Source organism: Pagrus pagrus, assembly GCF_965226575.1.
Source record: "Pagrus pagrus genome assembly, chromosome: 12".
Lineage (NCBI taxonomy): Eukaryota > Metazoa > Chordata > Actinopteri > Spariformes > Sparidae > Pagrus > Pagrus pagrus.
Genome location: NC_140196.1, coordinates 17,184,539 through 17,209,576, shown reverse-complemented (window position 1 = coordinate 17,209,576; position 25,038 = coordinate 17,184,539). Strand labels below are relative to the sequence as shown.

General features: G+C 40.6%; 2 protein-coding genes across 9 annotated transcripts in view; one reads left to right on the top strand and one right to left on the bottom strand.

Moving 5' to 3' along the window:
• The window catches only part of zfyve9a (zinc finger, FYVE domain containing 9a), a 33,377-nt gene extending 27,745 nt beyond the window's left edge, over positions 1–5,632 (top strand). For all 4 annotated transcript variants that reach the window (XM_084369748.1, XM_084369747.1, XM_084369746.1 and 1 more), the window contains exons 14-19: positions 1,092–1,242; positions 1,429–1,509; positions 1,827–1,989; positions 2,587–2,692; positions 3,146–3,322; positions 3,884–5,632. In XM_084369748.1, coding sequence (XP_084225874.1) covers positions 1,092–1,242; positions 1,429–1,509; positions 1,827–1,989; positions 2,587–2,692; positions 3,146–3,322; positions 3,884–4,045 — 840 coding nt within the window. In that variant the 3' untranslated portion in view covers positions 4,046–5,632. The remainder of the gene's footprint in view (positions 1–1,091; positions 1,243–1,428; positions 1,510–1,826; positions 1,990–2,586; positions 2,693–3,145; positions 3,323–3,883) is intronic.
• A 232-nt stretch (positions 5,633–5,864) lies between these two features.
• cc2d1b (coiled-coil and C2 domain containing 1B) lies at positions 5,865–24,496 on the bottom strand. Of its 5 annotated transcripts, XR_014623785.1 has the most exons (27): positions 24,423–24,496; positions 23,991–24,116; positions 23,740–23,884; positions 21,207–21,310; positions 19,495–19,614; positions 18,853–19,002; positions 17,804–18,104; positions 17,305–17,423; positions 16,348–16,426; positions 15,549–15,632; positions 15,249–15,394; positions 14,776–14,848; positions 14,427–14,566; positions 14,198–14,327; positions 13,776–13,948; positions 13,464–13,589; positions 12,974–13,032; positions 12,780–12,896; positions 12,456–12,529; positions 12,031–12,089; positions 11,870–11,921; positions 11,245–11,344; positions 10,418–10,508; positions 10,199–10,321; positions 10,057–10,106; positions 9,749–9,925; positions 5,865–5,951 (listed from the first exon to the last, which is right to left on the bottom strand). XR_014623785.1 is itself a non-coding variant. In XM_084369750.1 (26 exons), the coding sequence occupies exons 2-25, from the start codon at positions 24,051–24,053 to the stop codon at positions 10,095–10,097; spliced, it is 2,640 nt and encodes an 879-aa protein (XP_084225876.1). In that variant the 5' UTR covers positions 24,054–24,116; positions 24,423–24,496; the 3' UTR covers positions 7,114–9,925; positions 10,057–10,094. The 5 variants fall into 5 exon arrangements, 4 of the variants coding, with proteins under 4 accessions (XP_084225876.1, XP_084225878.1, XP_084225877.1 ...); XM_084369750.1 differs by lacking the exon at positions 5,865–5,951 and having other exon boundaries at positions 7,114–9,925; XM_084369752.1 differs by lacking the exon at positions 5,865–5,951 and having other exon boundaries at positions 7,114–9,925; positions 17,810–18,104.
• Between the last annotated feature and the right edge of the window lie 542 nt (positions 24,497–25,038).

Here is a 25,038-nt window from a genome sequence, read left to right as displayed (position 1 = left end):
TAATTACTGTGTAGTCGCTACCTTTCACTCACTCTTTAATGAGGAGTCAGAAACGAACATGAATCGCATAATTTATACAATACTCATGCATGGTTACCAGGCGATTTCGCATGTTCAGAGATGTGACTGATTAAAACCTGGATGAATAAGTGGAGAAACAAGACAAATGCAGATGCGTTCATACAGGAGGGTAGGGTCACTGAACGGTTCTGAGAATGAAAAGAGAGCATCGAAGGGAATAGGAGGTTTGTTTTGGCTTTTTCTTTAAATCCCCTGTCACTATATTCTGTTTATACTGATCACTTCCGTGACAGTTCCCATTCAGAAGATGGATTTAATTCTGCTTTAGTTTTGTCTCATATGTTGCACATTTTAGCTTTATTTCCCATATTTTCCCCATTTTTCCAACAAAATGAAACCCTCCACCACACTAATGACATCCGTGGAGGAGTCTCCTATTAAGCTGCCTGCACATCAACACACACATGTTCCTTCTGTGTCGGTGATGTGTGACAAACTCCCCAGGGTCCCTGCAGCTGAACATGAGGCGTGGGCTGCCCACTTGTTATAACGCTGCTGCTGCTGCTGCCTCGAGGGTGTGAATGAACGTCCGAGCAGATGAAGTGATACGCACATGGCTCCATGTGGCTGAGAAAGAAAGAAGTGGCAGAGAGAGTGGTGCCGGTTGTAGCGTTTGGCTGCTGATGCAGTAACAGATGGGAGCCCAGTAATGTGAAGTGGGGACCGTTTCTCAACAGCTTGCAGGCGAGCCTTTAGCGCAGCAAGTGGTTAAAACCCTCCAGATTTTCAGTTTTATTTCTGATTTGCAAAGGGTGGCTTCAAAGAGACGCAGAGGCAGGGGATTTAGCGGACTTAATATGTGCGATCTTTCAACTATTGATATCAACCCATGTCAGTGTCTTTTTTCCACAATCTGTCATCTCAGCGCCATCCCATTTAACTCGAGGTCTTTACCCACAAGCCCACTGCAATTAGGCTTAACCGGGCAGGCTCTGTTAAGCCCATTTTCCTCAGCACACACACACCCAAAGGGCAGCTTAATTAGACATGGATATTATGTGTCCTTGCAGCTGATGAAGGCCATGAACAAGTCCAACGAACACGTGCTGGCCATGGGGGCGTGCTTCAACGACCGGGCCGACTCTCACCTGGTTTGCGTCCAAAACGATGACGGGAACTACCAGACGCAGGCCATCAGCATCCATCACCAGCCACGCAAAGGTGCCGACACACAAATAAATCACATCCTTCGTCTCTCACTCCGTCTGGTTTTAATGTCTGGAGAAATGTGTTACTATTTCTCTTTGTCTGTTTACCTGAAAATAATTTGACCTCAGATGTCAGCGGTCGATTCTTGAAGCTTGACTAATTTTTTTTTGCTTTTTTCCCTCTTTGTAATCTCAACAGTTACTGGAGCCTGTTTCTTTGTGTTCAGTGGTGCTTTGAAAGCCTCGTCGGGCTTCTTAGCCAAGACCAGCATCGTGGAAGGTGAGAACTGTGACAACAAACTACATGTTGGCTGTAAAAACACTGAAATATTATTTGTATAAAGCTTCCTCACAAAAGGTCCTGAAACACACATTTCTCACATTTCTGGAGAGAGTCAGTCTCCAGAAATGCACATTGTTGCCCATCCAATGATTCCACAAACAACCATTCAGCTTCACACCTGCAATTTTTAACAGGCTTGAGGCTAAAACCGCTGTAGTTTCCGCCTTGAATGATCAAAATTGTTGATTTCTTGCAGTTCAACTCATCTCTTTCAGCACTGATCCCAGTAAGTGATCTTTTCTCTCCACCATTAGACGGTGTGATGATCCAGATCACAGCTGAGACCATGGACTCCCTACGGCAAGCCCTGAGAGACATGAAGGACTTCAACATCACGTGCGGTAAAGCCGACCAGGAGGAGAACCAGGAGCTGGTCCACATCCAGTGGACGGAGGACGACCACAACTTCAACAAGGGGTGAGACAGGAAAAGAACACGAACAGACGAGAAGCGGAGGCTGGAAGAGATGCATTTATGTCACGGACAATTGAACTGATAGCTTCCCGACCGCTGCATTTACTACTTTGCCATAAAAACTCATTATGCATGCTCGGGGAAGGCCTCTGGAGGGAAAATCTTAGCAGGGTGGAATGATTTGGTCTGACGTGTCGTTGAGATACAGACCGACGCAATCAATTTTACAGCAGTCTGATAAAATCTGCAGATTTAAATGCAACTTTTCACTATTAAATATAATTGAGGCCGTTCACAAGATCCTCTATCACTTCATTAGCAGGATATTCTCTGCACAGACGCTGCTTTTACCTTCATTTCACGTTCACCCAGTCTGCCGCCATCATTCTTTGTTCTTAATAGAAGAGAAAAAAACTCAATTGTCCACCAGAGAAGAACATTGACTTTAGCTCTCAACACATGAAAAGCAGCAGAGGAGCATGCAGCATATAGAAACAAAACATTTTCTTTTACTTCTGCTTTACATGTACTTGTATTCTCTGTCCTCAGCAAACCTTGTTTCATTCAGCTCTCTGTTGTTTTGTGTGTTTGGTTATTCAGTGTGATCAGTCCCATCGATGGGAAGTCTATGGAGTCCATCACCAGCGTCAAGATCTTCCATGGATCGGAGTTCAAAGCGAACGGCAAAGTCATCCGCTGGACAGAGGTACGATACACCAGAACACTCATACTGCTCACTTTACTGAGCATTAATATCAAAATCAAACCACCACACAGGATTTTAAAAATGCATTCGGATGTGACACACTATATTTTTCCTTTTAAATTCCCTTCATGCGAGGCACATTGTACATGACTATCATGTACATAACAAGATATTTGAGGACGTCATCTTGGGCTTTGGGAAGACTGAGACATTTTATAGCCATAACAATTAATAGATTAATTGAGACAATAATCGTTGCAGCTTTGAGGGCTTGTTACTTTCCCTGTAAAAAGACAAACAAATAAACATTAAGGTTTGTTAATCCCACTTATGTTATACTCATTAAAGTCTAGTGAGTTCCTCATCATGTGCTTCGTACTGTGTACAGAATACTGTATTTGTGTGTTAAAAAGCAGTAAAAAATTATTATTGTGTTTCTTTGTTTCCCTTCAGGTGTTTTTCCTCCAGAGTGAAGATCAACCCAACGGTCTGAGTGACCCGGCCGACCACAGCCGGCTGACGGAGAATGTGGCGAGGGCTTTCTGCATGGCGCTCTGTCCGCACCTGAAGTTGCTGAAGGAGGATGGGATGGCCAAACTGGGGCTGAGAGTCACGCTGGACTCCGACCAGGTGGGTTCAGATGTTACAGCCACTTTATTGTCTTTTTTGGGGGTAATTGTAGATGAGCAAACATGTCAGGAGGGTGTTTCTGTTTGATGCAGCTATTGTTGTGCGTTATTGTAAGTTAGTGGTGAAGTAATTTGTTAATTGATTCGTTATCCGGCATAAAATACTAAATTATTCTAATAATCAAAACCAAACAAGCACACAAGCTTCTTAAACAAAGATCTTTGGAGATGGAAGAAAAGAATTGAGAAGAAATAACAGACAGAAGACAAGATATAAAAAACAAGGACATTTAAGTGTACAAACCACAAAGTATAAGTTAAAAAACACAACTGTGTTGGTTTCAGCAGAGCTGTTTCAGTTTTGTATCAATAAAAAGTTAATACTTTGGGTTTTACGGCTGTTATCTTTATTTTTAACATCTTCTATAAATAAATGATAATCAATAATTTATTGAATCTGTAGCTCTAAAAGCCGTCTGAAACACACTTTTGGATTTTAGAGAACAAACCCACTGAACTGAAATGTTCCCTGATCGTCTAACTCCAGTATCCATGGTTCTAGGTGGGTTACCTGGCAGGAAGTAACGGCCAGCCTCTCCTGCCTCAGTACCTGAGCGACCTGGACAGCGCTCTGATCCCTGTCATCCACAGCGGGGCGTGTCAGCTGAGCGAGGGCCCGGTCGTCATGGAGCTGGTCTTCTACATCCTGGAAATCATCTCCTAGGTGTCTTCATCTTCTTTGACTTTCTGACGTCACCTCACAGCCCCGTCCTCCGTCATCTCCCTCCAACCGTTTGCACTTCGAAAGAGCCCGAAAACTGTGTGCCGTGCCAGGCGGGGTAGCATTCCTCAAGTCGAACCTATGCATCCAAAACCACCGTCTGTTTTGCTCCAGAGGCCGTCTGGGGCCTGAGGAAGCTCCGTGTAGTGAACCTCACCTGACGGGGGCTCCGATCCATCTCTGGTGTTCACGCGAGGCGCACCGAGCAGGAAGTGAGCACCAGAGATCGAACTGTCTGACCCCGGGGTGGTGTTACAGCGCCTATAACAAGTGCTAACCCTCCTTTGAAGTGTAAGTTTGATTGCTCGACAACATTGAAGCAAAGCAGGTTTGTGGCTTTTTTGACACCGATCAGTAGAAAAGACCATTTTTTACTGATTTCTAGTAAAGTTATATTAATTATGATCATAAAATCAGACACTTAGAATAACAATCTGAGCCCATCAGTGGCACTTTTAGCGGACGTGTTTTGACGTCGAAGTTGCCCCACAAGCATTAGATTGCAGCTGTTGCAGCCCCCCGTTGTGAACACTGGAAGAGACGACGCACTGGACCAATTCTGAGTCATCCACATGCCAAAACATGAAAACAGAGAGCCCAGGTTTAAAATACTCTAGTGTCAAAAAAGCCACTTTTAATCTCCTTTGAATAAAGTCGTAAAACCATCAAACATGAATAATTCAAAGAAGGGCGAGTGCTTTTCATAGGTTCTGTATGTAGCTCCCATCACTCCAATGTCACTGTGGCAGCCAGGGGTCCTGAATCACTGAACTCTGAATAATATCTGCAAAGGCCTCTGTGTAGCACGGATGCTCTGAAAAGAGGGGGACTCGTATTCACCGCTGAGAAGTCTGGACTCTTCCTCTGCGAAACATCGAGAGGAGCTGGAAGGTGCGTCTGTGTGGTGATTTTAATTTTTTTGGTTTTGGTTTTGTTTGTTCTTGCACCGTGGTGCTCAGTGCCTGCAGCAGCGATTCATCACGCGAGAAGAAAAAGAAGAAAGAAGAAAAAAAAAAACAGTTCGGCTTCACCTCTTAAGCTTTACTCATCGATTTCACCAGATGCTTTACTTCATGGACAAACACACAGACCTGTTGTACATATTTTTATAGGCGTGACGACTTCTCCATTATTAACTCTGCATCTGTAGCCTCCAGTTAAAGACAGTATTACTGAAGTGACTCTGTGAAATAAGATTACATGTTAACTCCGACAGCCCTTTCGTCCTACAGTAGACAGCTGATTATATATTAAAAAAAAGGTTCCAATGCTTTATTGATAAACTCAATCTGTACATAAAGCTGAAAATCAGAAGAAAGGAAATCAGTTTTTAATCTCATCGATCATCTCAAACGTCACGGGAGCTTGTTGTTTGTCCGGCAGTGGTTGGAAAAGCCACTCGAGTTATTTTGGTCTTTTTAATCATACAAAGAGAATAACTGTTGAAGATGTAAAGATATATATATATATATACAGTATAAATATATATAAATAAATATATAAGAGCTGTATTAAATTGCAGAAGCAGTGCACTGGATTCTAAGCCATTTACAGGAGAGTTGAAGCGAGCGTTGGGGTGTCCTGGAAGACGTCTGTTTAGAAAAGTTTGTAAAGATCGAGGGTTCCTGCAGAAAATAGTTTGACCTGAAGCTGAATGTATTTCATCTTACATTTCCTGCAACTTCCTGTCCTTCCAAAGCCCTAAAATCATCACGATCATCGTGCTCCAGACGTGTGTAGGAACCCTTTAGATCGCTGAAGTGTCGTCTTCAAAGGCCTCAACTGTTTGAGTATCTACAAACAGTTTCTCTCTCTGCTCTGGACTGTGCTCTCCTTCAGCTACATGGACCTGGAAAAAAATATAAGAATGTATTCCTCCTGTTTCTGTTAAAATCTGCAAAGTGTGTTTTTATGTTATCTGGCTAAACTAATCACCAAAAAAAAAAAAAAATCACCCTGTCATGTCAAAAATGCTCTGTACAGTAATCATCTGCATTATGGCAAATATCTCCATCTTGAATCATGCCAATATAAAACCAGAAGGGGCTAATACACAACAAGTGCTGTCGACGCAGTACGAGAGGTTTTGTTGAAGCATTTCATCGAGAAAAACAATCGTCATCACAAGTGAGAATCAGACAATCACATGAAAATCTGCAGAAGAGCCGACGCTTCGACGAGTTTCAATTAGACTTGTAGCTATTCTGTATTCGTTTGTTACTCAATTTGAAGTATTTTAGGAGCTACTGTAGCAACGTTAGCGAAGCTGATTCAAATGTTCAGTAAAGACTGAATGAGAGGTCAAAGGTCACCAGTTCTGGGTTTATTACTGTGATCATACCAGAGTTGGTGTATCTCAATCACTGTGTCTTCACTGTGTGACGTCCATCAGCTGCAGTTTCTGTTTTTATAAATTAGCATAACGAAGAGGAGGAGACACGAGGATTTATTTTTCTGACTTCCTGTTTTCTGTTACGTCTTATTTTGGCATTTTCTGACGTGTGCAATATGTGTCCTAAATCCAAAAGAAAAGGTGCAATTTGTTTGACTGAAAAAGTAGCATTTCTTTTTTTTCTTTTTTGTATTCAGTTGTAAGAGGTTACTATCAAATCTATCTAACACTGCATGCAAACAGAAACAAGCTTGAAACGGTGACGAGAGCAAATCAACTTTGCATTTTAACGTTTGAATCTTCTAGTTTGTGGATGAAACAAACAAAAAAAACATTCAGTTCTGTCATTGACTGGGTTTTGTTAATATAATTTTCTTTCTTTTTTAAATAAACATCAGTCAAAAATGTTTGAAAAGCCAAAAAACCCTGTACATCTTTTTTTTTTTCCTTTACACTACAAATGTCAAGAAAAGTGGTCTTTATCAAAAAACTGTAGTATATGTAAAATAAAAACTTATAGAAAATTGAAACGAGTGTTTAGTTTTTGCTTCCTGGTCAGTATTAGATATTTCTACTAAAAGACAGAAGCACAAATAATTAAATGAAACATGACAGTGTGGAAATTAAAACAAGGTGTTTTTAATTGGTACATTTTTAAGCAGGGAAGGCAAATTCAGTCCACAATTAAAAACAAAATATAGCCTCGATCCTGTTTGAGATTATTTTTGTAGCATTTTGTAAATATAAACGTGACATCATTCATCTTCGTAAACAAGAAGTAGGCGAACAAAATGTTTAAACAGAAAATGAGATGATGGGTAACAGTATGATGTAATCATTCAGGCAGATGTTCATGGTAAACTTCAGTTACGATGATTCATGATGTTTAAACTGCCGACAAAAGGAGAAATGTTGTGACCACAGTGACGGTTGGCTAATAAATAACGTTGCAGACAGTGTTGAGGTAAACCTGTTGGAATTGGTGTTCATGTAGTTGGCTCAGTATGTTTGTTATGGCTTCTTATTTCAATGCTGCAGCTGTAACTTTAAGGGGTGAATTCACTCAAATAACTACAAAAAAATATTACTTTTTAATTTTTGAACATAATAATGTGATGATCAGAGGTCCTATAAATGTGGGGAAGTCTGACAAATGGCTATCATTTCACTGCTTCCTAACTGATCAGCAACTGAAAAGATCTCGAGGGACATTAGGCCACATTTCAAGGTAAAACAACATACTTGATAACCTCTTAGCTAACGTTAGCATTTAACAACTGCCTAGCTAACGTTACCATTTAATTACATCCAGTGCGTTTCGCTTCCAGGCTTAAATAACTGTCTCCAAGATGAACTTTCAACACAAACTGTGCAACATTATCAAATGGTATTGTTAACTAGGATGTTGTTGAAAGCTACAGTTGGCTGTTAAGCGAATAGGTTAGCAAATATGTTGTTTTACCTTGAAATATGACCTAATGTCCCTCCAGATTTGTACTATCCCTTGGCTCTTCATTTGCTCAAATGATGAGGTGAAATGATAACAATTTGTCAGATTCCCTACATTTATACGACTGGAGCACAGCAGTACAACATCTGAGCAGAAAAATGGCTGCTGTGTGAATGTAGTCTATTGTCCTTGAACACAATTTATCTCAGTTGGATTTCATAGGTCAAAAATCAACTATCAATCTCAATACTGTTGTGAAGTATTTTAAATGTCAGATTTTAAAGCCTTGGATGTGGGTGGGTTTGTATCGCTCCAGTTTAGAAACTATCAGGCTGTCTGTAATTTGGGTGAACTGGCCCTTTTTAAAAGAGAAAAGGTGAAGGATATATCCTAATAGTATCTGCTGCATGAGACATCTGATGCATAGTTTTAAAAATGACTTACATTTAAAGGAATAGTTTAAACTTAATGTATTTATGAGAAGATCAACAGAAATATCTTGTGTTTGTTTGTGTTTGTTTGTGTGTGTGTTTGTTAAAGGTGGAGCAGGAGTCGGGAGGTGATTAGCTTAGCTTAGCATAAAGAGTGCAGCAGCTACCCTGGCTCTGTCCGATGTTTAAAATAATAAACCTGCCCGCACCTCTACAGTAGACTCAATGGAGACCAGCAGACTCCAGGAAGTCACTGCTCCTCGACGCTAGTCACCAAGAAATATTTACAGCAGGAGCCTCCGTCTGAAAACAAATTGTTTTTTTACATTTCTGCTTCAGCATTAAACAAATAAGATAACAGTGGTTAATCAGTTAACTTTAGAGGTGCTGCAGGTGTATTATTTAACTTTTAAGAGAATGGGGCTAACAGTTTCCCCCTGCTTCAAGTATTTATGCTAAGCTAGGCTAACAGTGTCCTGACTCCCGCTTCATATTTAACACACATACATGAAACAAGTATCGATCTGCTGAAAGGGGAAATATGTGCAGGACTCAATAATTTTTTAATGACTTCATCATCTGAAGATAAAATTAATATTTAACTTTTTCGACTGAAACTCTCAGATCAGCTCAGTTGTGATTCTGTGCTATCGAGTGTAAACAAGACAAATATAAATCTAACACACCTAAAGCCACAGGTAAGTGAGAGTGCAGTTTAGTGACCACAGTGAGGAAATATTAATCAAAGTAAAAGGTGCCAAAAGGGAGTGTGGTCTCTACTATAATCATATAATCGTACCTTGTACAGCATCATAATTCTTGGCTTGCTCCTGTAAAACGTCTATGAGTCTACTGTATCTGCTGCATCTGCCTGCGTTCTCAAAACCAGCTGAAATGTGTGTGGAAATCATAAAAACAGCCCGTCACATCTGAAGCTCTCGTGTCATCGTAACAGGTTTGGCAGATAAAGGCGATTTTTCAAATATGCAGGATTTTACAGCAACAGTGATTACTTTGGTATTAGTGCATAGGTGCAGTTCTAGATACCAGAGCTGTATAATATGAGGAATATGTACACATCCTTTGATATATTAACTAGAGTCATGTCGGGCAGCAGGATCAGGTTAGCTCGACGCTGAGCCCCTTTAGCCGAGGACACACTGTCTGCTGTCCTCCAGGAGACTGAAGCTTTCTCTGGTTTGAATCTCTCAAGGAGCCTTCACCTCGTCAGCCTGATGCATCAAGAGTGGTGATTCAAACAAGAAAACAACCTTCCCCTTGGTTAGGACAAAAATATGTGTCTATCAGATGTGTCTGTTAGTCAGACTGAAGACAGACTCAAGGTTCACGTCCCCAGAGACCAGCTGACCTACCACAAACCAGCTCCATGTCTCCTCCTGGTGGACTGCAGTGTGAAAGGGAGCTCTTGTGTCGCAAATGTGCAAAAGTTTTGACAAGACCCGTTTAGGCCTGAGTCCAACAGACCGTCCTCATCACATCCCAAACTCCATCCTCTATCCTCTGAGTGTTTTTGATTGAGTGCCTTTTATCTGCGAGACAAAGGAGATGCTGTTAGTGAGGTGACTCAAATACACTCGGACGTATCATTGAACTCCCGATTTTAAAGAACAAGTTCACCGAAAATAAAAATGTAGTTCAAAACAGTTGAAAATAAAATTACCTTTTATCTTAAAATCATCTTTCATCTTTCAGCAGCAACTAAACGAGAACCTTGGAGATAAAACAGAACCAACATCAGAAGTCTGACAGAATCTCACGTCTTTCGAGCTGCAGAAATACAAACGCTGTTTCTTTCATGTTACCTGTGACTGGTCGATCACCAGCCAGCGCTCGGTGCTCGTCTGCATGTCCTGTCCGCTCAGAGGCTCCCGCAGCCGGACCTTCACTTCAACGCGACCTCCTGTGGGCTTTCGGCCATCCATCACCTGACGCGAGGATTAAAGTTACATTTACAGGCTCGCGAGTCGTCGACTGAGGATCAGACTCACCCGCAACACTCCCTCCTGACTTTTATCACTCACCTCTACGATCTCCCTGATTTCACTCTGTGACTCCAGTTTGTCCAGCTTCAGGAGGGCGAACCCGATCGGCTTGTCGCTCCGCAAGAAACCACTGTGAGAAGACACACAGCGACGTCACCACTGCAGTCCCAAAACGGTAAAAACATACAGCTTATTTCTAGCTACTCTGACATGAATGGAAGTAAAGTAACCTCTCAACAAAGATAAGAAAAGAAGCAAGATGTCTCACTCCAGCGCAACTTCCGTTATCAGCTCTGGAAAAAAGGATGTGTCTAATTCAGAATGTTATTGATTTAAACTTTTTTTTTTTTAACATCTTCTGGATGTGGTCTGATGAGGTATACGATCTGCTGCTTCTACTACTCCCTGGTTTTCTGGTGCACTCATGATGACAAAGGTGACACACAAGGAAAAAATATGACAGAAAGGCAAACTCGTCCACTGTCGATGTGAAAATCCGATTTAAAAAATCTGCATATACAAGCTAATTTCGGTGCGAAAGTGTCAAAAGTTGCTTTCTTTTGACAGTTGCAGGAACCATCCAGGAGACTATTCTTTGTTGATGCATTAAAACACACAGTGTGTACTTCCTGCTGCTCTCTAAGTCAAAACAGTGAAATCAAAAAATGTGGTTTGGTGTTGTACAGTAGCATGGGATCATGGGAGTCCATCACCGACTTCCTTCCTCACTCTCTGACTCTCTTAGCGACCAAATGAAACGCACCGTTACCTTCGGCGCTGTGGTTGATTATGAGACTGAAGTCTGAACATTTGTTCCAGCAGCTCAGGGAGGATGTCGCCCTGCAGTCTGTCTCCCTGTGACTCACCCTTTGTGCAGCAGCTCCAGTTTGATGCCTTTTGACGTCACCACCCTCCTGAAGCCGCGGTGGTTACGGTTTATCGACAGGGTGAAGCTCTGGTTATATTCTGGTGAAAAGACATGCAGCGTTCTGAGACTTCACACATAAACTGTTTCAGGCAAATAAACAATAAAGACAGTTTGATTTTGTATTTCTTTCTACCTGAAACTCTGAAGTTATTAGTTTACAAACAACCGTTTTCTAAATTAAATCCACAAGGTGATTCAATATTTATATTAATCTATAATGTATTATTAATTATAATTTTATTATTATTATTTTATTTACACATATAGAAAAAAAGGACATTTGCAATAATTTTCATAGTTATTAGGATCACATTCATCAAGAGTGTTGTGTCCATTCCTGTGAAACTTAAATATGTTCGGATACTTTAGTTTAGACAAACTGACACAACAGTCGCAGTAGATAACTAGATAGTATTTCCTTGATACAATTATAAAATGTTGAATAATATAGAGTACAACATAAGCTGAAAATAAAAACTTTTCACATCTATTTGGGAAGAAATGTAACCGCTGATCCACATTGTTGATACAAACATGACACACAAATCTACAGCACGTCTCACCTGGAGAGTTAGTGTTCTTGATGACTGCTGTTTTATGTTTCTGCGGCTGCTCCTGGTGACAAAACAAGAAAGCAAACACTTTAAAGAGAGAAGTCGCCAGTATGAATCGTCTCAGCAGCCTGAGGCAGCTGTGAAAATGACAACGAGCTGACGTCTCTCACCGTGCTCGGGTACGGGAAGTCAAACTTGACGTAGGCATCCAGATCGTTTGTTTGGATTCCTGAAGGGGAAAGTTAAACACAAAGCATCAACCAGTGTGTGCTTTTCCTCCAATGTTTACATTATTTCCTTTTTTAAACTCTTGTTTGAACAAATTGTTCAACAAGGCAATTTCTAGCAACAACAAAACTAAATTCACAACACAGAAAACATGTAAGGTAAAAGTAACTGTAGATCTCCTGGAAGATTTTAATTCAGATTTAAGGTTGAATTTTTCACTAGAAACACGGCAAAGCAAGAAATTATCATTTTAATGCGCTAAAATTTTACTGGTGTATAAAACCATTTGTCCTCCAGTATTCCCAGACACCATGTGGACCTCCTCTACTGTAAATACGGACTGATAGGTAAAGGTTTTAGTTTTTACCACTCGGAGCAGGAAGATTCATCCCTTTGACGATAACAATAACCATGTCAGTGCTGCTCAGCTCTGGAAATATCCTGAACGGGAAGGAAGAAGAAAATAAGTAGACAGGAAAACACGGAGAAAAAGCTATGAGGGATTAATTGCTTTGGCATCTATGTGAAGTTCAAACTCAGTTAAATCAAAAACGAAAGAAAACTTGAATCAGAGGTGACAGGGGCTCTACTCTGGAGTCGAGTTATCAGTTCTTATGGTTTACCTGCTTCAAATTTGAGTCAAATTTGAGTTAACTTTGAACTTGCAGTGTAATCTAACACATGCGCCCACCTGACGGTGTGAAACGACCTCTCCTCAAAGTGATGTTTAGGAGGAGGCAGACCTCTCGACTGAGCCAGCTTCAGCACCTCCAGGCTCTTCTTACAACTCTCTGCCATCTTCTCAAACCTGCAGCGAGGACACACAAACATGTTACATTTGTAGTTTTCTATATAAACTAAATAAAAAAACAGGTTTCTGCTTACTTTGTTGTTTCGGTGACGTTCCCCAGGTGTGTGAACTGCTTGGAGTGAGTCATACATTTCTAAAAGAAGGAAAGAAAACTCAGAAATCTCAAAGAATACGTTTGTCTTTACAGTAAGACAAGAGCAGCACAGAGCAACCAGAGCGGGAATCTATGATCTTTTTTTGGCATCAGGATTTGGAAACTTTGTCACAGAGATGAAAATGTTGGATTTTGGAGATATTAAAGTTTCTTCTGGTCGATGGAAGATCTGAACATGATGCGTGCAGAGACAATGGAGTTCAAACATGTTTAAAGTAGTTTGCTTGTAAGACAAAAAGGTTTCAGTTTGTTTTGTAAACCCCAAAATGGTTGTTATCAATATTTCATTATAGTAATTGATGTGTACAAATTCTTAATAACACGCTTTTCTTCTCAAAATAATAATCCTGATTAATAACTGTGGACACAACAACATGCTAATCTGCAATCATGAACATCTTTCAGTTTACCTCATACTGCTCTTTGAGGATCTTGGCCAGTTGAGTGTAAACCTGCTCTGCCTTCTCCGAGATCTGCACATCACTGTGATGAACCAGGATGAAGTCCTCGTCTTCGTCACCAGGGGGCGATGGCACCTACAGGCACAGCACAGAGAGGGTTGGCCACAGTGGAGCTCATGTGTCCCCATCACCCAGAAAATGTTTCTTTTGATATTTTAATCCAAGCACTGCCGTGGTCTCATTTTGTTAAGATTTTACCAAAATATACCAATTTAATGATATAAATGACATTGGTATCATGTAAATCTCCCGTCTGCTCACCGTGCTGATGTCCACATTTTTGCCACTACGTGCTGCCTCGATCATGGAGTCGAAGCCCTTGGCGGTGCGGAGGAAAACCTTGGCCTGCTCCATGTCGTTCTTCTGCTTCGCCTGCAGAGCCGCCTTCATATACTGCTTCTTCCTGCTCTCCAGGAACTCCAGCTGTTGAACCGCTGGAGGACGAAGATGGACAGAAAAGTTGATGTAAAGCGATTGTAAACAACTTTAGCAGATGTAGTTTTCAATAGGAACAATACTGACTTATTTTTGGCGCCCATGTCAATACCAGTATAAAAGCGTTTGGAATTACTTTGATATATTCTGATTTTTTTAGGCATCACAGAAGTTACATGGACTTCTATGACCTGCTTCACACGAGGATATCTATCTTGGAGGATATGTTGTTTCCCATTCACACTGACCTGTTGGTGAGAGTCCTTCCCTGGTTGCTGTTCTGTCAGGTGAAGCTGAAGGAGTCCTTTTCCTTCTGTGACCTGCCGCGGCGACATCTAAAGTGGGCTTTTTTGGCTCTTCTGGAGCAGCAGGCTTAGACTAAAACACACAGACACACACAAAAAATAAAAAAATCACACATCATCGATTTATCCACAAAAACGTAAATAAATAAAAAATATCCTGAGGCTAGCCCACCTCCTCTTCCTTCTCCTCCTCATCACCATCATCTGCTATTTCCACATTATCAGTGGAGGCAAGCTTGTCAGCTGCCACCAGAGCAGCAACAAATCCCTGCTCGGCTCCTGTCGCCCTCTGGCCTGGGATTGGAGGAAAACCTGAAAGATAAAAGCAAATTCACAGTCTGACCATCAAATCACATCATCTGGATTCCCTCTTTTGGTCACGTACATATCTCACTGACAGTACAAAGTACCACTCCAGGACTGCAGAACCAGAAATACAATCAAATCCAAATTTACGGAGCTAAATGCATCTTGGAAGTTACACTGTCAACCCGTAAACATAAATCACAAAATTATCTCACCAGGGGGAACAGGCAGCTCTTCAAAGTTGACCGCTTTTCCTAATTTGTGAGCTCGGATGGCACTCTGGTATTGCTGCAGGAGGAGAGAGTTTGAATATTTAAACACAGCAGAGCAAATACAGTGTTTTTGTTATTGTTAGTGTTATTGTTTTGGCTATTCAAAGCATTAAATGTCTCTGCTGGTTTTATTTATTCGTATATACATTTTTAAGATTTAAATGTCATCATAAACATGACAAATTTCGGTAGTGGTGTCTTTAAAATGAATTGCTCTATAGACACATAAACTATCTGACAAAATAAGCTATAAAAGATCAATATCGTTTAACTCATTAAATTTCAGCTACATTATACGGATGAAAACTCAGATTCATATTTTGTTGCATTTTGTGCCAGCTTCATTTCATTTATTACACCAGTAAGTGTTCTGTAAAGGTAAAAAAAAAACATCAGAAGAGAGTGTGTCCTTGTACCTTGGCGATACGGTCGTGCATTCGGGCCTTGCGGTCGTCTCCACTGGCTTTGGCCTGATTGGACGCCTCCACGTACTTGGCTCGTCTCTGCTCGAGAGCCTCCAGCACATCTTTGGGAGCAGCAGGGGCTGATGGGGCAGCAGGAGCTGAGGGAGTGAGGAGACAATGTTCACAGTGTCGAAGAGCTTCACAGTGAAGCTGTTACTTAGGGATTTAACTAAATGCTAACATAAGCATGCTAATATGCACAGAAGAAGATAGCGAATACATGTGGTTCATCAGCGTTGACATTATTATTACCTGGAGCTGCTGCAACCGGTTGGGTGACCTCGATGTTTTGCCCAGATGAAGGTTCCTTCACTGGAGCAGACCCTCCTCCTGCACCTAATAACATGACATAAATTAAAACAAATGATTCAGGACTAGTTTTTTCTATTGTCTGTACCTCTTCAAAATATAATCCAGGGTTTAACTTGATATCTAATTGGGTTTGAATGAATTAAAGTGGATTGTTGGGTCTTCACTGAGTGTCATTCTAGTTCCTCCTGTTAATCACCTTGTAGATTCTGCTTATGAAAGAGATATATTAATTAAGTGTGCTTGCTTGCTTTCTTAATAAAAACATGTTGTACCACTTTTCCGATGATGATTTTGTAATTACCATGACAATAAAAAGTAGTGAAATGCATCACTTAAAGACGTAAATGGCACTGAACGGCCATGTTATGTCTATGTTTTTACATCTGACAGTTTCTTCTTATGATGCATTCAGTTTTTCTGAAGGATTACTGAAGTTTTTTTCTTTGTTATATTAGCCCACTGTGACTCGGATACTGTTAGTTTCATGTTAGTCTGATAGCTTGTGTGTTGTAACCAAGCTGTAGGCTATTGCATTTATAATGAGTGAGCCATTAGTAACGGCTACCTTGTATTGATTTATCTTTCAGAACCAGACACACACAATGTTTGCATTGCATTTAAGTGCAGTAAATTGATCAGCCGTCTCAGGATTCAATGTTTGCATCAAGTCTTGGGGGAACATACAGAGTGCATTCAAAAAGATGTACACTTAGCCTCCACCACAACCAGTATTCCTCACCCTGTCCTGGAGATGGAGGAAGGCCACTCAGGTCGACTGCTTGTCCTTTCTCCAACGCCTCAATCACCGCGTCGAACCTCTGCACCAAAAAATACCAGAAACCCAAACTCAGTCAGACATAATGATGGTCTTTGTCAACTGCCAAATTGTTGGCATGTCTCACATACTTGAGCGTGAAATCCTGCAGTCGGAAATTGTAGCAGCAGACTCAGACAAAAGACTGCACAAATTATGATGTGTGACTGCATGCATAAAATAAAATATAAACATTTTGGGACATTAACATCTCAGTTGGTTTAGTTTCATGGCTGATGTCTGGTATATACACTGAGATAAGATGTTGATTAAAAAAATAAATAAATACAAATAAAAGACCATAATTCTGAATAGGAACAAGAAAAAAGAAAAATGGGATTTTTTTCTTTAGCAATAACTCTGCAAGGCAGCAGGTTAAAAACACAGTCTGTCTACCATTATCATCATCATCAGAAATGAAGCCCCGTCACATTCCTTCTGCTTAGCAAAATAGTTTGAATGCTGCTCCAGGTCCAGACAAAAACATTGTTACAGACAGAATACAGAAAATAGTTTTCATTCAATAGTCAGTTGAAGCTCAGCAAACATAGTTTATTAATTGCATGTTGCCGAAACCTAAAAATACAAAAACAAAAAAAAAACTAAATATATATAATTTCTTATTCAAAAATGTTAAAAAAATGACAAAATCCTCGAGAACCAGATACTACAAGGAAGTTGTCAGGTCACATGTTATTACCAGTCATCGCCTTTCCTTCAACACTGTGTTACAACACTATTTTTCACTGAGAAAACATTCTGGCACACAACACAGATAAATTCAAATTTATGTAAAACACAGGACAGCTCATACAAATTTCTGCCCATAGACACTGACTTGACTTTAAACAAACCACTCAGGTTTGGAGTCTTTTTACTCACCTTGCTGGTCTTAAAGTGAAGCCGAGCTTGCTCCAAGTCTCCTTGCTTCTTTGCTCTCAGAGCTGCCATCTTGTATTCTTTCTGCCTCTCTACGAGCATCGCCTTGGTTGCCTCATTCGCTGTGGATTCACGGGACAAAAAAAAAGAACAATTACCACAGTGAAAGGCCACATTGATCACATTTTGAGAAGCTAGAGAACAACAATTCAATATATCCGTCAATGAAGAAAAACAGATTCATACTAGTGATAATTACAGACTCAACTACAACCCTGATTCCAATAGTTAAGATACTGTGTTAAATGAAAATGAAACCAGAATTCAATCATTTACAAACAAACTGTGTTTACCAACAACGATTTACAACTGTTCCTGAGCCCATGTAGTAATATTCTTTATACAATCATGTCTTTCACAAAGTGAAACTGAGTTTAAATTATAAGTTAAACACATTCTATCTCTAATAGCCAGTATGACAACTTCACATTATCCAACTCACACGCACCATCTGTCTGAGGCTGGCCGGCAGGTTCCTCTGGAGACAGGACGCTGCTCAGAGCGGGAGGGGCGGAGGACGATGACTGCTCTTCTTCACTGCTGGGTGTGACAATCTCTGGTACCAACTTCTCCTTCTCATCAGAAGGACTGGATTCGGGAGGTGAGGGAACAGGGGGAGCCGGTCGTTGGGGAACAGCAGGACGGGGAGCAGCACTCGGGGCTCCAGTGGCAACAGGCGGAGGGATCTCTGCCTCGTTCACAGGTCTTCCTTTTTTCACAGCAGCTAACATCGTTTGCAGAGACTGTACAGAGTAACAATCATTAGTGTAGGATGTCTGCAATCAGAGTATTGCTTGAGTAATGAAGGACTATGAAACGAGAAAATGAGCAAAACTCATAAAGTATGAGTTTTGAGAATTGATTTACTGGATGAAAAACAGCGTGATGTCTTTCTATACGGAGATAAATCTTGTGATCAGACACATGAATACCAACAGATTGTGTTTCTACGAATCTGTAGCTTTTGGGCATGTTTAAATTTCCTCACATTATTCACATATCAAACCCTCATTAGGAAAATGTTTTCAGATGAAAAACTGCTTTTTCCATCTCCTGAGTATATACAACTTCATATTTGGGAGTTGAAAAGTGATATTCAGACGAAAACTGGTATTTAGTTCCTTTACTTAAGCAGGATTATTCATAAAGCCTAAGATGACGTCCTTAAATGTCCTCTTTTATCCAAAACCCAAATATATTCAGTTACTGTCAAAGTGGAGCAGATAAACCAGAAAATATTCACATTTAAGAAGCTGGAATCAGAGAATTGTGACTTTTTTCCCTTACAAAATTGCTTAAAACTATCAATCGATTATCAAAATAGCTGATGATTATTTTAAAAGTCGACCGCTAATCAATTTATTGTTGCAGCTCTGGTACAAACAAATCTGTGTTTCATGTTATCCCATAAAATGTTCCATGTTTTAACAATAACGAATACTGCACAGTGAGAATGTCTGCACTGTGAGATCAGGCAGAAGTTTCACTCACCTTCAGGCCGCGATCGTATCTTCGGGCTTTGGACGTCTCCCCTGCAGTCTTGGCATTTTGTAAGGCTGTCTTGTACATGGCAACCCTCTCCTCCAGGGTGTGTTGGAGGCTGCCTGGCGCTGCTGAGGAGACCTTTACTTCCTGCTGCTGCTGCACCAAAACATCAGGCAGGTACTGTCAACATCATCTGAAAACAGCTGGTAAATCTATGTTAGGTCAAGAGATTGCTCGGCACACAAAACTGTGGCTTTTAAAGTATTTGTCCCGGATAAATAATAGGAAGAAAAAATAATAGACTGATAGCAGTTTTACATATCTAAATCTCATCATTAATTGCTTGTTTAAAATACGAGACAAAGTATCTTAAGTATCAGGAAATGTATTCACAGGAACACACAGACTTACCTCAAGTGCATCTATTCTATCAGTCATGTTACAAAGTAAACAACTATTGCTTGGAGATACTTATACCAAAAAAAAAAAGAAGATTCAAGATAAAAATAGTCAGGAGCAAGGAGAACAAATACTTCTGCCCTCTCCTTTTACCAGCAACAGCTAAACCTCTCCACCATTAGACATCTAGTCTGTTGGCCGGTGGAGTCAATTACAATGCTGGCAGAGAACAAGCAGCGTGTATTGTACCTGCGGCGGTGCGGACTCTGGTGTTTCAGCTTGAGAAGACTCAGCAGTGTCAGAGGACGGGGAGGAAACAGTTACAGGATCATCAGCCTCCCCCTCACCCACCACTTCCTGTAGCTCTGCCTGATGAGGAAAAATACAGCAACTGATCAACAGCCAGCGTTGATTGAGACAAGTTTTCCATTAGACAGTTTGGTTAAATGTGCAGTTGTTTGACAAACACAAGTCCTCTAATCAAAAATGTGCAGATTAAATTAAGGCTCTACAAATCAATAAATGAGCAACAATGAACAGCCCGATTAAACTGAAAAAAACAAACAAAAAAACAGTATTTTGCACACCAATCAAGCCAAGTATTGTTTTTTCTCCTGCTTCTGTATCAAGGTTGGTCGGTTATAAATATTCTTATGATTATCATAGCTGACTAGACTAATACATCACTAATACTACTATAGTACAGTACTTCCTGTCCAGCTCAACTTCGCACTGAATAAGAACTGATTCTGCTCCAGCTGTTTAACTAGTTTGAGAGGAAGTTCAGTGTCTGAATAAACCAAGCGACATCATCTTTGTGGTTACAAAATCTGTCAGTCACCCCAAGAATACAGTAGATCAGGAGCCAAAAACTTTTGCTTTTATCTCTAACAGGCTTGACTACTGTAATGTGATCTTTTCATGTCTCAGTAAAAATTCGATCAGACAGCAGCAGCTAATTCAGAACGCTGCTGCCTCACTTAGACCCAGAAAGCGGAAAGCATCACTCCAGTTCTCAGATCTCAGCTCTGGCTTCCTGTGTGTCTTGACTTGATTGCTACATTATGAACCATCCAGACCTCTCTGTCTGAGATGGGTCTGCTTATATGAGCCAAAACTAAACATAGAGAAGCAGCATTTCATCTTTATGCGCAACATATGTGGGACAAATCCCTAAAACTTTGTCCAGCTCTTTCATTCTTTTAAATCGATGCTTAAAAATGTAGGCTTTTTGTTTGCCATTGCCATTCATCAAATCAAACTTGGAACTGAATGTCTTGCACTTGAATTTCTAGTAATTTCTACTCATTTTTTTCTACTGTTGTACTTGTCCTACATACAGTATTGTGTGTCTCTTTCACAACACAGTCAGAAATGTGACATGCTAACACTGGGATTAATCTGGGGATTATTGTAAGGACTCATCCTTGAATTAACCCATAAAGTAGCCAATTCATCAAACAGGAAACAAAGGAAAGCATTTAGGATAGACTGGCTGAGACGTTATATTTTCACTCTATGTGAAACTTTTTGGTTTCATACATTTGCATCAATGTGAACATTTATTTGAAGTGCCTTTCATGTGACTTGAGGATACTAAATCAAAACTGGGAAAAAGAACAAAAATCTATAAAAGCCCTGGCTACTAAGGTACAAAGTATTAAGATAAATCTATATTCATTCAGGAACAGAACTGATACAAATTTCCTTAAGTAGCACTTACTTTAAATCGTAGAGTACTTTGTTATTTCCAGAGTACTGTATTTACATATCCACTATTTAATAAATAGTGTGAGTGTGTGAGCACAACAAGATTTTAATTCACATGGCTCCTTACAGCTACTTCAATTAATTCTACTGTATTTAAAACATGTCTGGTAAAAGGCCGACTTCCAGCTGAATCCTGAAATCTAAGCAACAACAAACGCTGGTATGAGGACAGATAAATACAGAACACCAACCAATAGATCTTCATCATCTTCCAGATTACTGTCATCTTCATCATCATCCACGTCTCTCATACACTCATCAGCCATTCTGGCGATGTCCTCCATTGGCAGCGGGCCTGTGACACAAACATGATGCCATGTATTCAACTGGGTTTGCATACAAGATCAATAACACATATCAGACTGTAATGTAGTAATAATGTAAATGTCAACAGTGTCCCTAGCATAAACATTTTCCCATGATAATAAACATGTAGAAACATTTCTTGGTCACGTTGTTGCAGGAGGTTTTCAGCAACTTACACGTATCATGATATTTTATGTGGCCAAAAGAATGTGGATTCAACAAAGGTGTCTACACATACACACACGTGTGTCACATGCAGGGGCCGAGTACAATACGACTGTAACTGTACCTGTAAGGACTAACAATAGTATTGTTTGCAGTGTTCAATGTTTCTATTCTTCTGGACGCCAGTGCGACCTTGAAACATCATACTGTTTTACTGTAAAAGGGAAATAAATTAAAAGGAACACATAACACTGTTGAGAGTCCTTTGGGAGATGAATACAACAGCTTGAGGAAGCGATGTCTGTGTTTTAACATGACAACACCCCCGTGTAAGAGAGAGGTACCTAAAGAAATGTTTTTATGAGTTAAGTGTGGAAGAACTGCACCAAGTGCTCATGTCGACCCCATTCTCCAACACCTCTGGAATGAACTGCAAATAATGATCATTTTTAATAATGATTAATTTGAAGTTTTTTGTTAACCATCAGGCATTTAGTCTAAAGAAATGAAAAATGCTCATCACATTTTCCCAGAGTCCAAAGTGACATCCTCGGATTGCTTCTTTTGTCCAACCAACAGTCCAAAACCCAAATGCTCTTCATTTAATATCATATAGAAGAAAGAAAAGCAACAAATCCTTGCATTTAAGAATCTGAACCAGCAAATATTTCAAAAATGCATCATTTATCAGAATACTTGGAAAGCAATTTTCTTTCGGTCACCTAATTGATTAACTGACTTATCATTGCAGCTCTAGTTCTGGCTTGTGTAAAGAAAATGTAATATAATATATACATACAAGGGGCATTATAAGTTTAGAGAAAAAACTTGAAGCTAGAAAGGTGGCAGGGTCCGCCACATATAAACTAAGTAAAATGGTATGAAATTGTGTTGTCCTTTAAGGTCAGTTTGTTTATTCAGTCTTGTTTGTTAATTTAATTTGTTTAGGCATAACAAAAATCCATCAATGAAGATCTTTCTATTCTGATTGAAAGTTCTTCCCCACAACTACATTGCAGTGCACCTTAAACAGATATATCATTATTAGTCTTTTGAACTCTCAATATATCTGTATCTATTGGACTATAGTATGTACTGACTGGAGGCACAGAAACGTCGACACATCATTGGCCCTGAACTTCATGCAAATATTAGTCAAATAATAATAACTAACAGTTATTGGCCGCGTTTCCCAGATTCGATCGTTCTTAAGGACTTAAGAAGGCTCTTAAGAAGGGTTCGGCTAAGAAGAAGCGCTAAGATACGGGTGTTTCCCAGATGCGTTCTTAACTGCCTTCTTAGGAGAACCTTAAGATCAAGCCAAAGAAGCTTCTAAAGAAGCTCTTAGAGGGAGCTGTCCACCGCGGTGCTGCTGTGCTGAATCAATCGATGACAGGCAAATCGATCACCCACCTCTTTATCAGCGCATAAGTGTGTGTGTGTGTGTGTGTGTGTGTGCGCTGTCAGACCGGGCTGTCCAGGCAAAGAGATCCAACGGCCGTTGGATCTCCGCACGGGGCAGCCGGTACTTTGCCTGGACAGCCCGGTCTGACAGCACGTCCAGTGGGGAGAAGTGCTGACGCACGTATGCATTTATGTAAACCGTCTGGCTTCGCGCACGGCGACGCTGTTGGTTCGCAGGGAGAATGTGCTGTATTGCAGCCGTGGTTTCTCACACGCGCGGACTTTGGCAACGCAGAGTAGCAGGTGAAGCCTCTCTGGATGAGGTTCAGCTGAGTTTAATACATCTGTTCCCTTGATATCTGTGAAATGCCACAGGGTTGTTGTTTTTTTTATGTGTAGTACCATAAACTCATATATGCAGATGTTGCGGAAAACTTAAACGTGTAATTCAATAAAAAGGGTTTTTTTCATCTACCATTTTCTTATTTTTTTTTCTTGCGCCAGTGGTCCGCAGCTATGAGCGCATTTCAACACTGAGCATTGTTTTATTATTTCGAAAAGTGGAGGATGTAAATTTCCCTGACGCGCTTGATCACTGAGCATTCGGTCGCTAAGAAGGCTGTTAAGAGTGGGTCAGCTCGATCTTACATTTCCTTCTTAGTGAAAGATCTTCTTAAGCTAAGAGCGACTCTGGGAAACGCATCCTTCTTTCACAGCGTTCTTAAGAGCGCTCCTAAGAAGATCTTAGCACTTAAGAGCTTCTTAACGAATCTGGGAAACGCGGCCATTATTAGTTTACAGGGGCTGTTTACTAACACTCATCATGAGCATCATAACCACTGCACTCACTTTTCCCCTTCGGCTTGGCTTTCCCACCAGCAGCAACTTTATTTCCAGTGATAGCAGCAAGTTCAGCCTCCAAGTCCGGGTCGTCCAGATTCCCCTCCATGCCCATCATCATCTCCTCAGGGTCCAGCTCCACAAACAGACCCATCTGAAAACCAGGAAGTGAAAGATAAACATCACCCTTTAACAGCTGTTGCCAAGAGAAAACGTTGCACGTATCTAACATGGGCGTCTCTCGGTGATGTTGTTGTTACCTGCTTGGCTGCAGCAGCGCCCTGGCCTCTGGGCTGCGGGGCTCTCTTCTTCTTACCAAACATGTTGTTGTTATTGTGGCTTGTTGCTGTTTATCAAGCCCCAGAGCGACACTCCAGTGATCCAAACTACACACACAAACACAAGTACATGAATAAAACCTGTTTCCTGCTGTTTCCTGAAGTCATCGGTCTGGTCGCAGTAGTTAAAATCATGTGAGCGGTTGTCAGGTGGCTCCTAACAGACAGCGGCTGGTAACGAGCTGACAACCAACTGACGGTGATGTTAGCCCAGCGGCTAGCTGTTAGCTAACCATGTTTCCTGACTCTCTAACTCGGAAAGTTAGTTTACGAGCAAGAAGGCGACATTTTCTGCCACTGTTAGGAAGCGTTTAGGTGAGTTTTAACTAGCTTTAAAGGCGCGTGTGTCTTTACCTGCTCGTTCACCACTTCATCAGTTAGTTTTCAGAGGAACAGTTTCAGTTCTGTGGTTTGACATGGTAATGGATTTGTTTGAGTACGCATGCGCAGAGCGAGGGAGCGCCCGAGGTCAGTGTATACGTTTATCCCTGAGTTCTGTCTGCCAGGCAGCTCTGACTCCCTCCGTGTGACCAGAGAAAACGCACAACTTCATCCAAACAAATCAAATTAAGCTTTAATAACACATAGACTACACAACTTTGGAGTTCTGAGGTGCCTACATCAAGAACGAGTCTAACAAATAGATGAATAGACTAAAGATGAATCTGATGACATCTGTTTTTTAGTATACAATGTGAACACCAAGTACTTTTACTTGTTTTATTATTATTAAGTCAAGCTATTGGAAAAAATAGACAATTTGTCATTAAAACTGTCATTAAAAAACAGGAAGACAACATTTTCTTTCTTTTCTGCAGTCACCTGTAGTCTAATTCGTCAGTTATTTTGTCTTTAAGCTTGGACTGAAAATTACTTCTGGTAAAAACTAGAACCTTCAATTTAATTTCAGCTCTAGGACAGAATTTCATGCTGCTTGAGAGCAAGTCTACCTGACAGACAAAAATCAGGG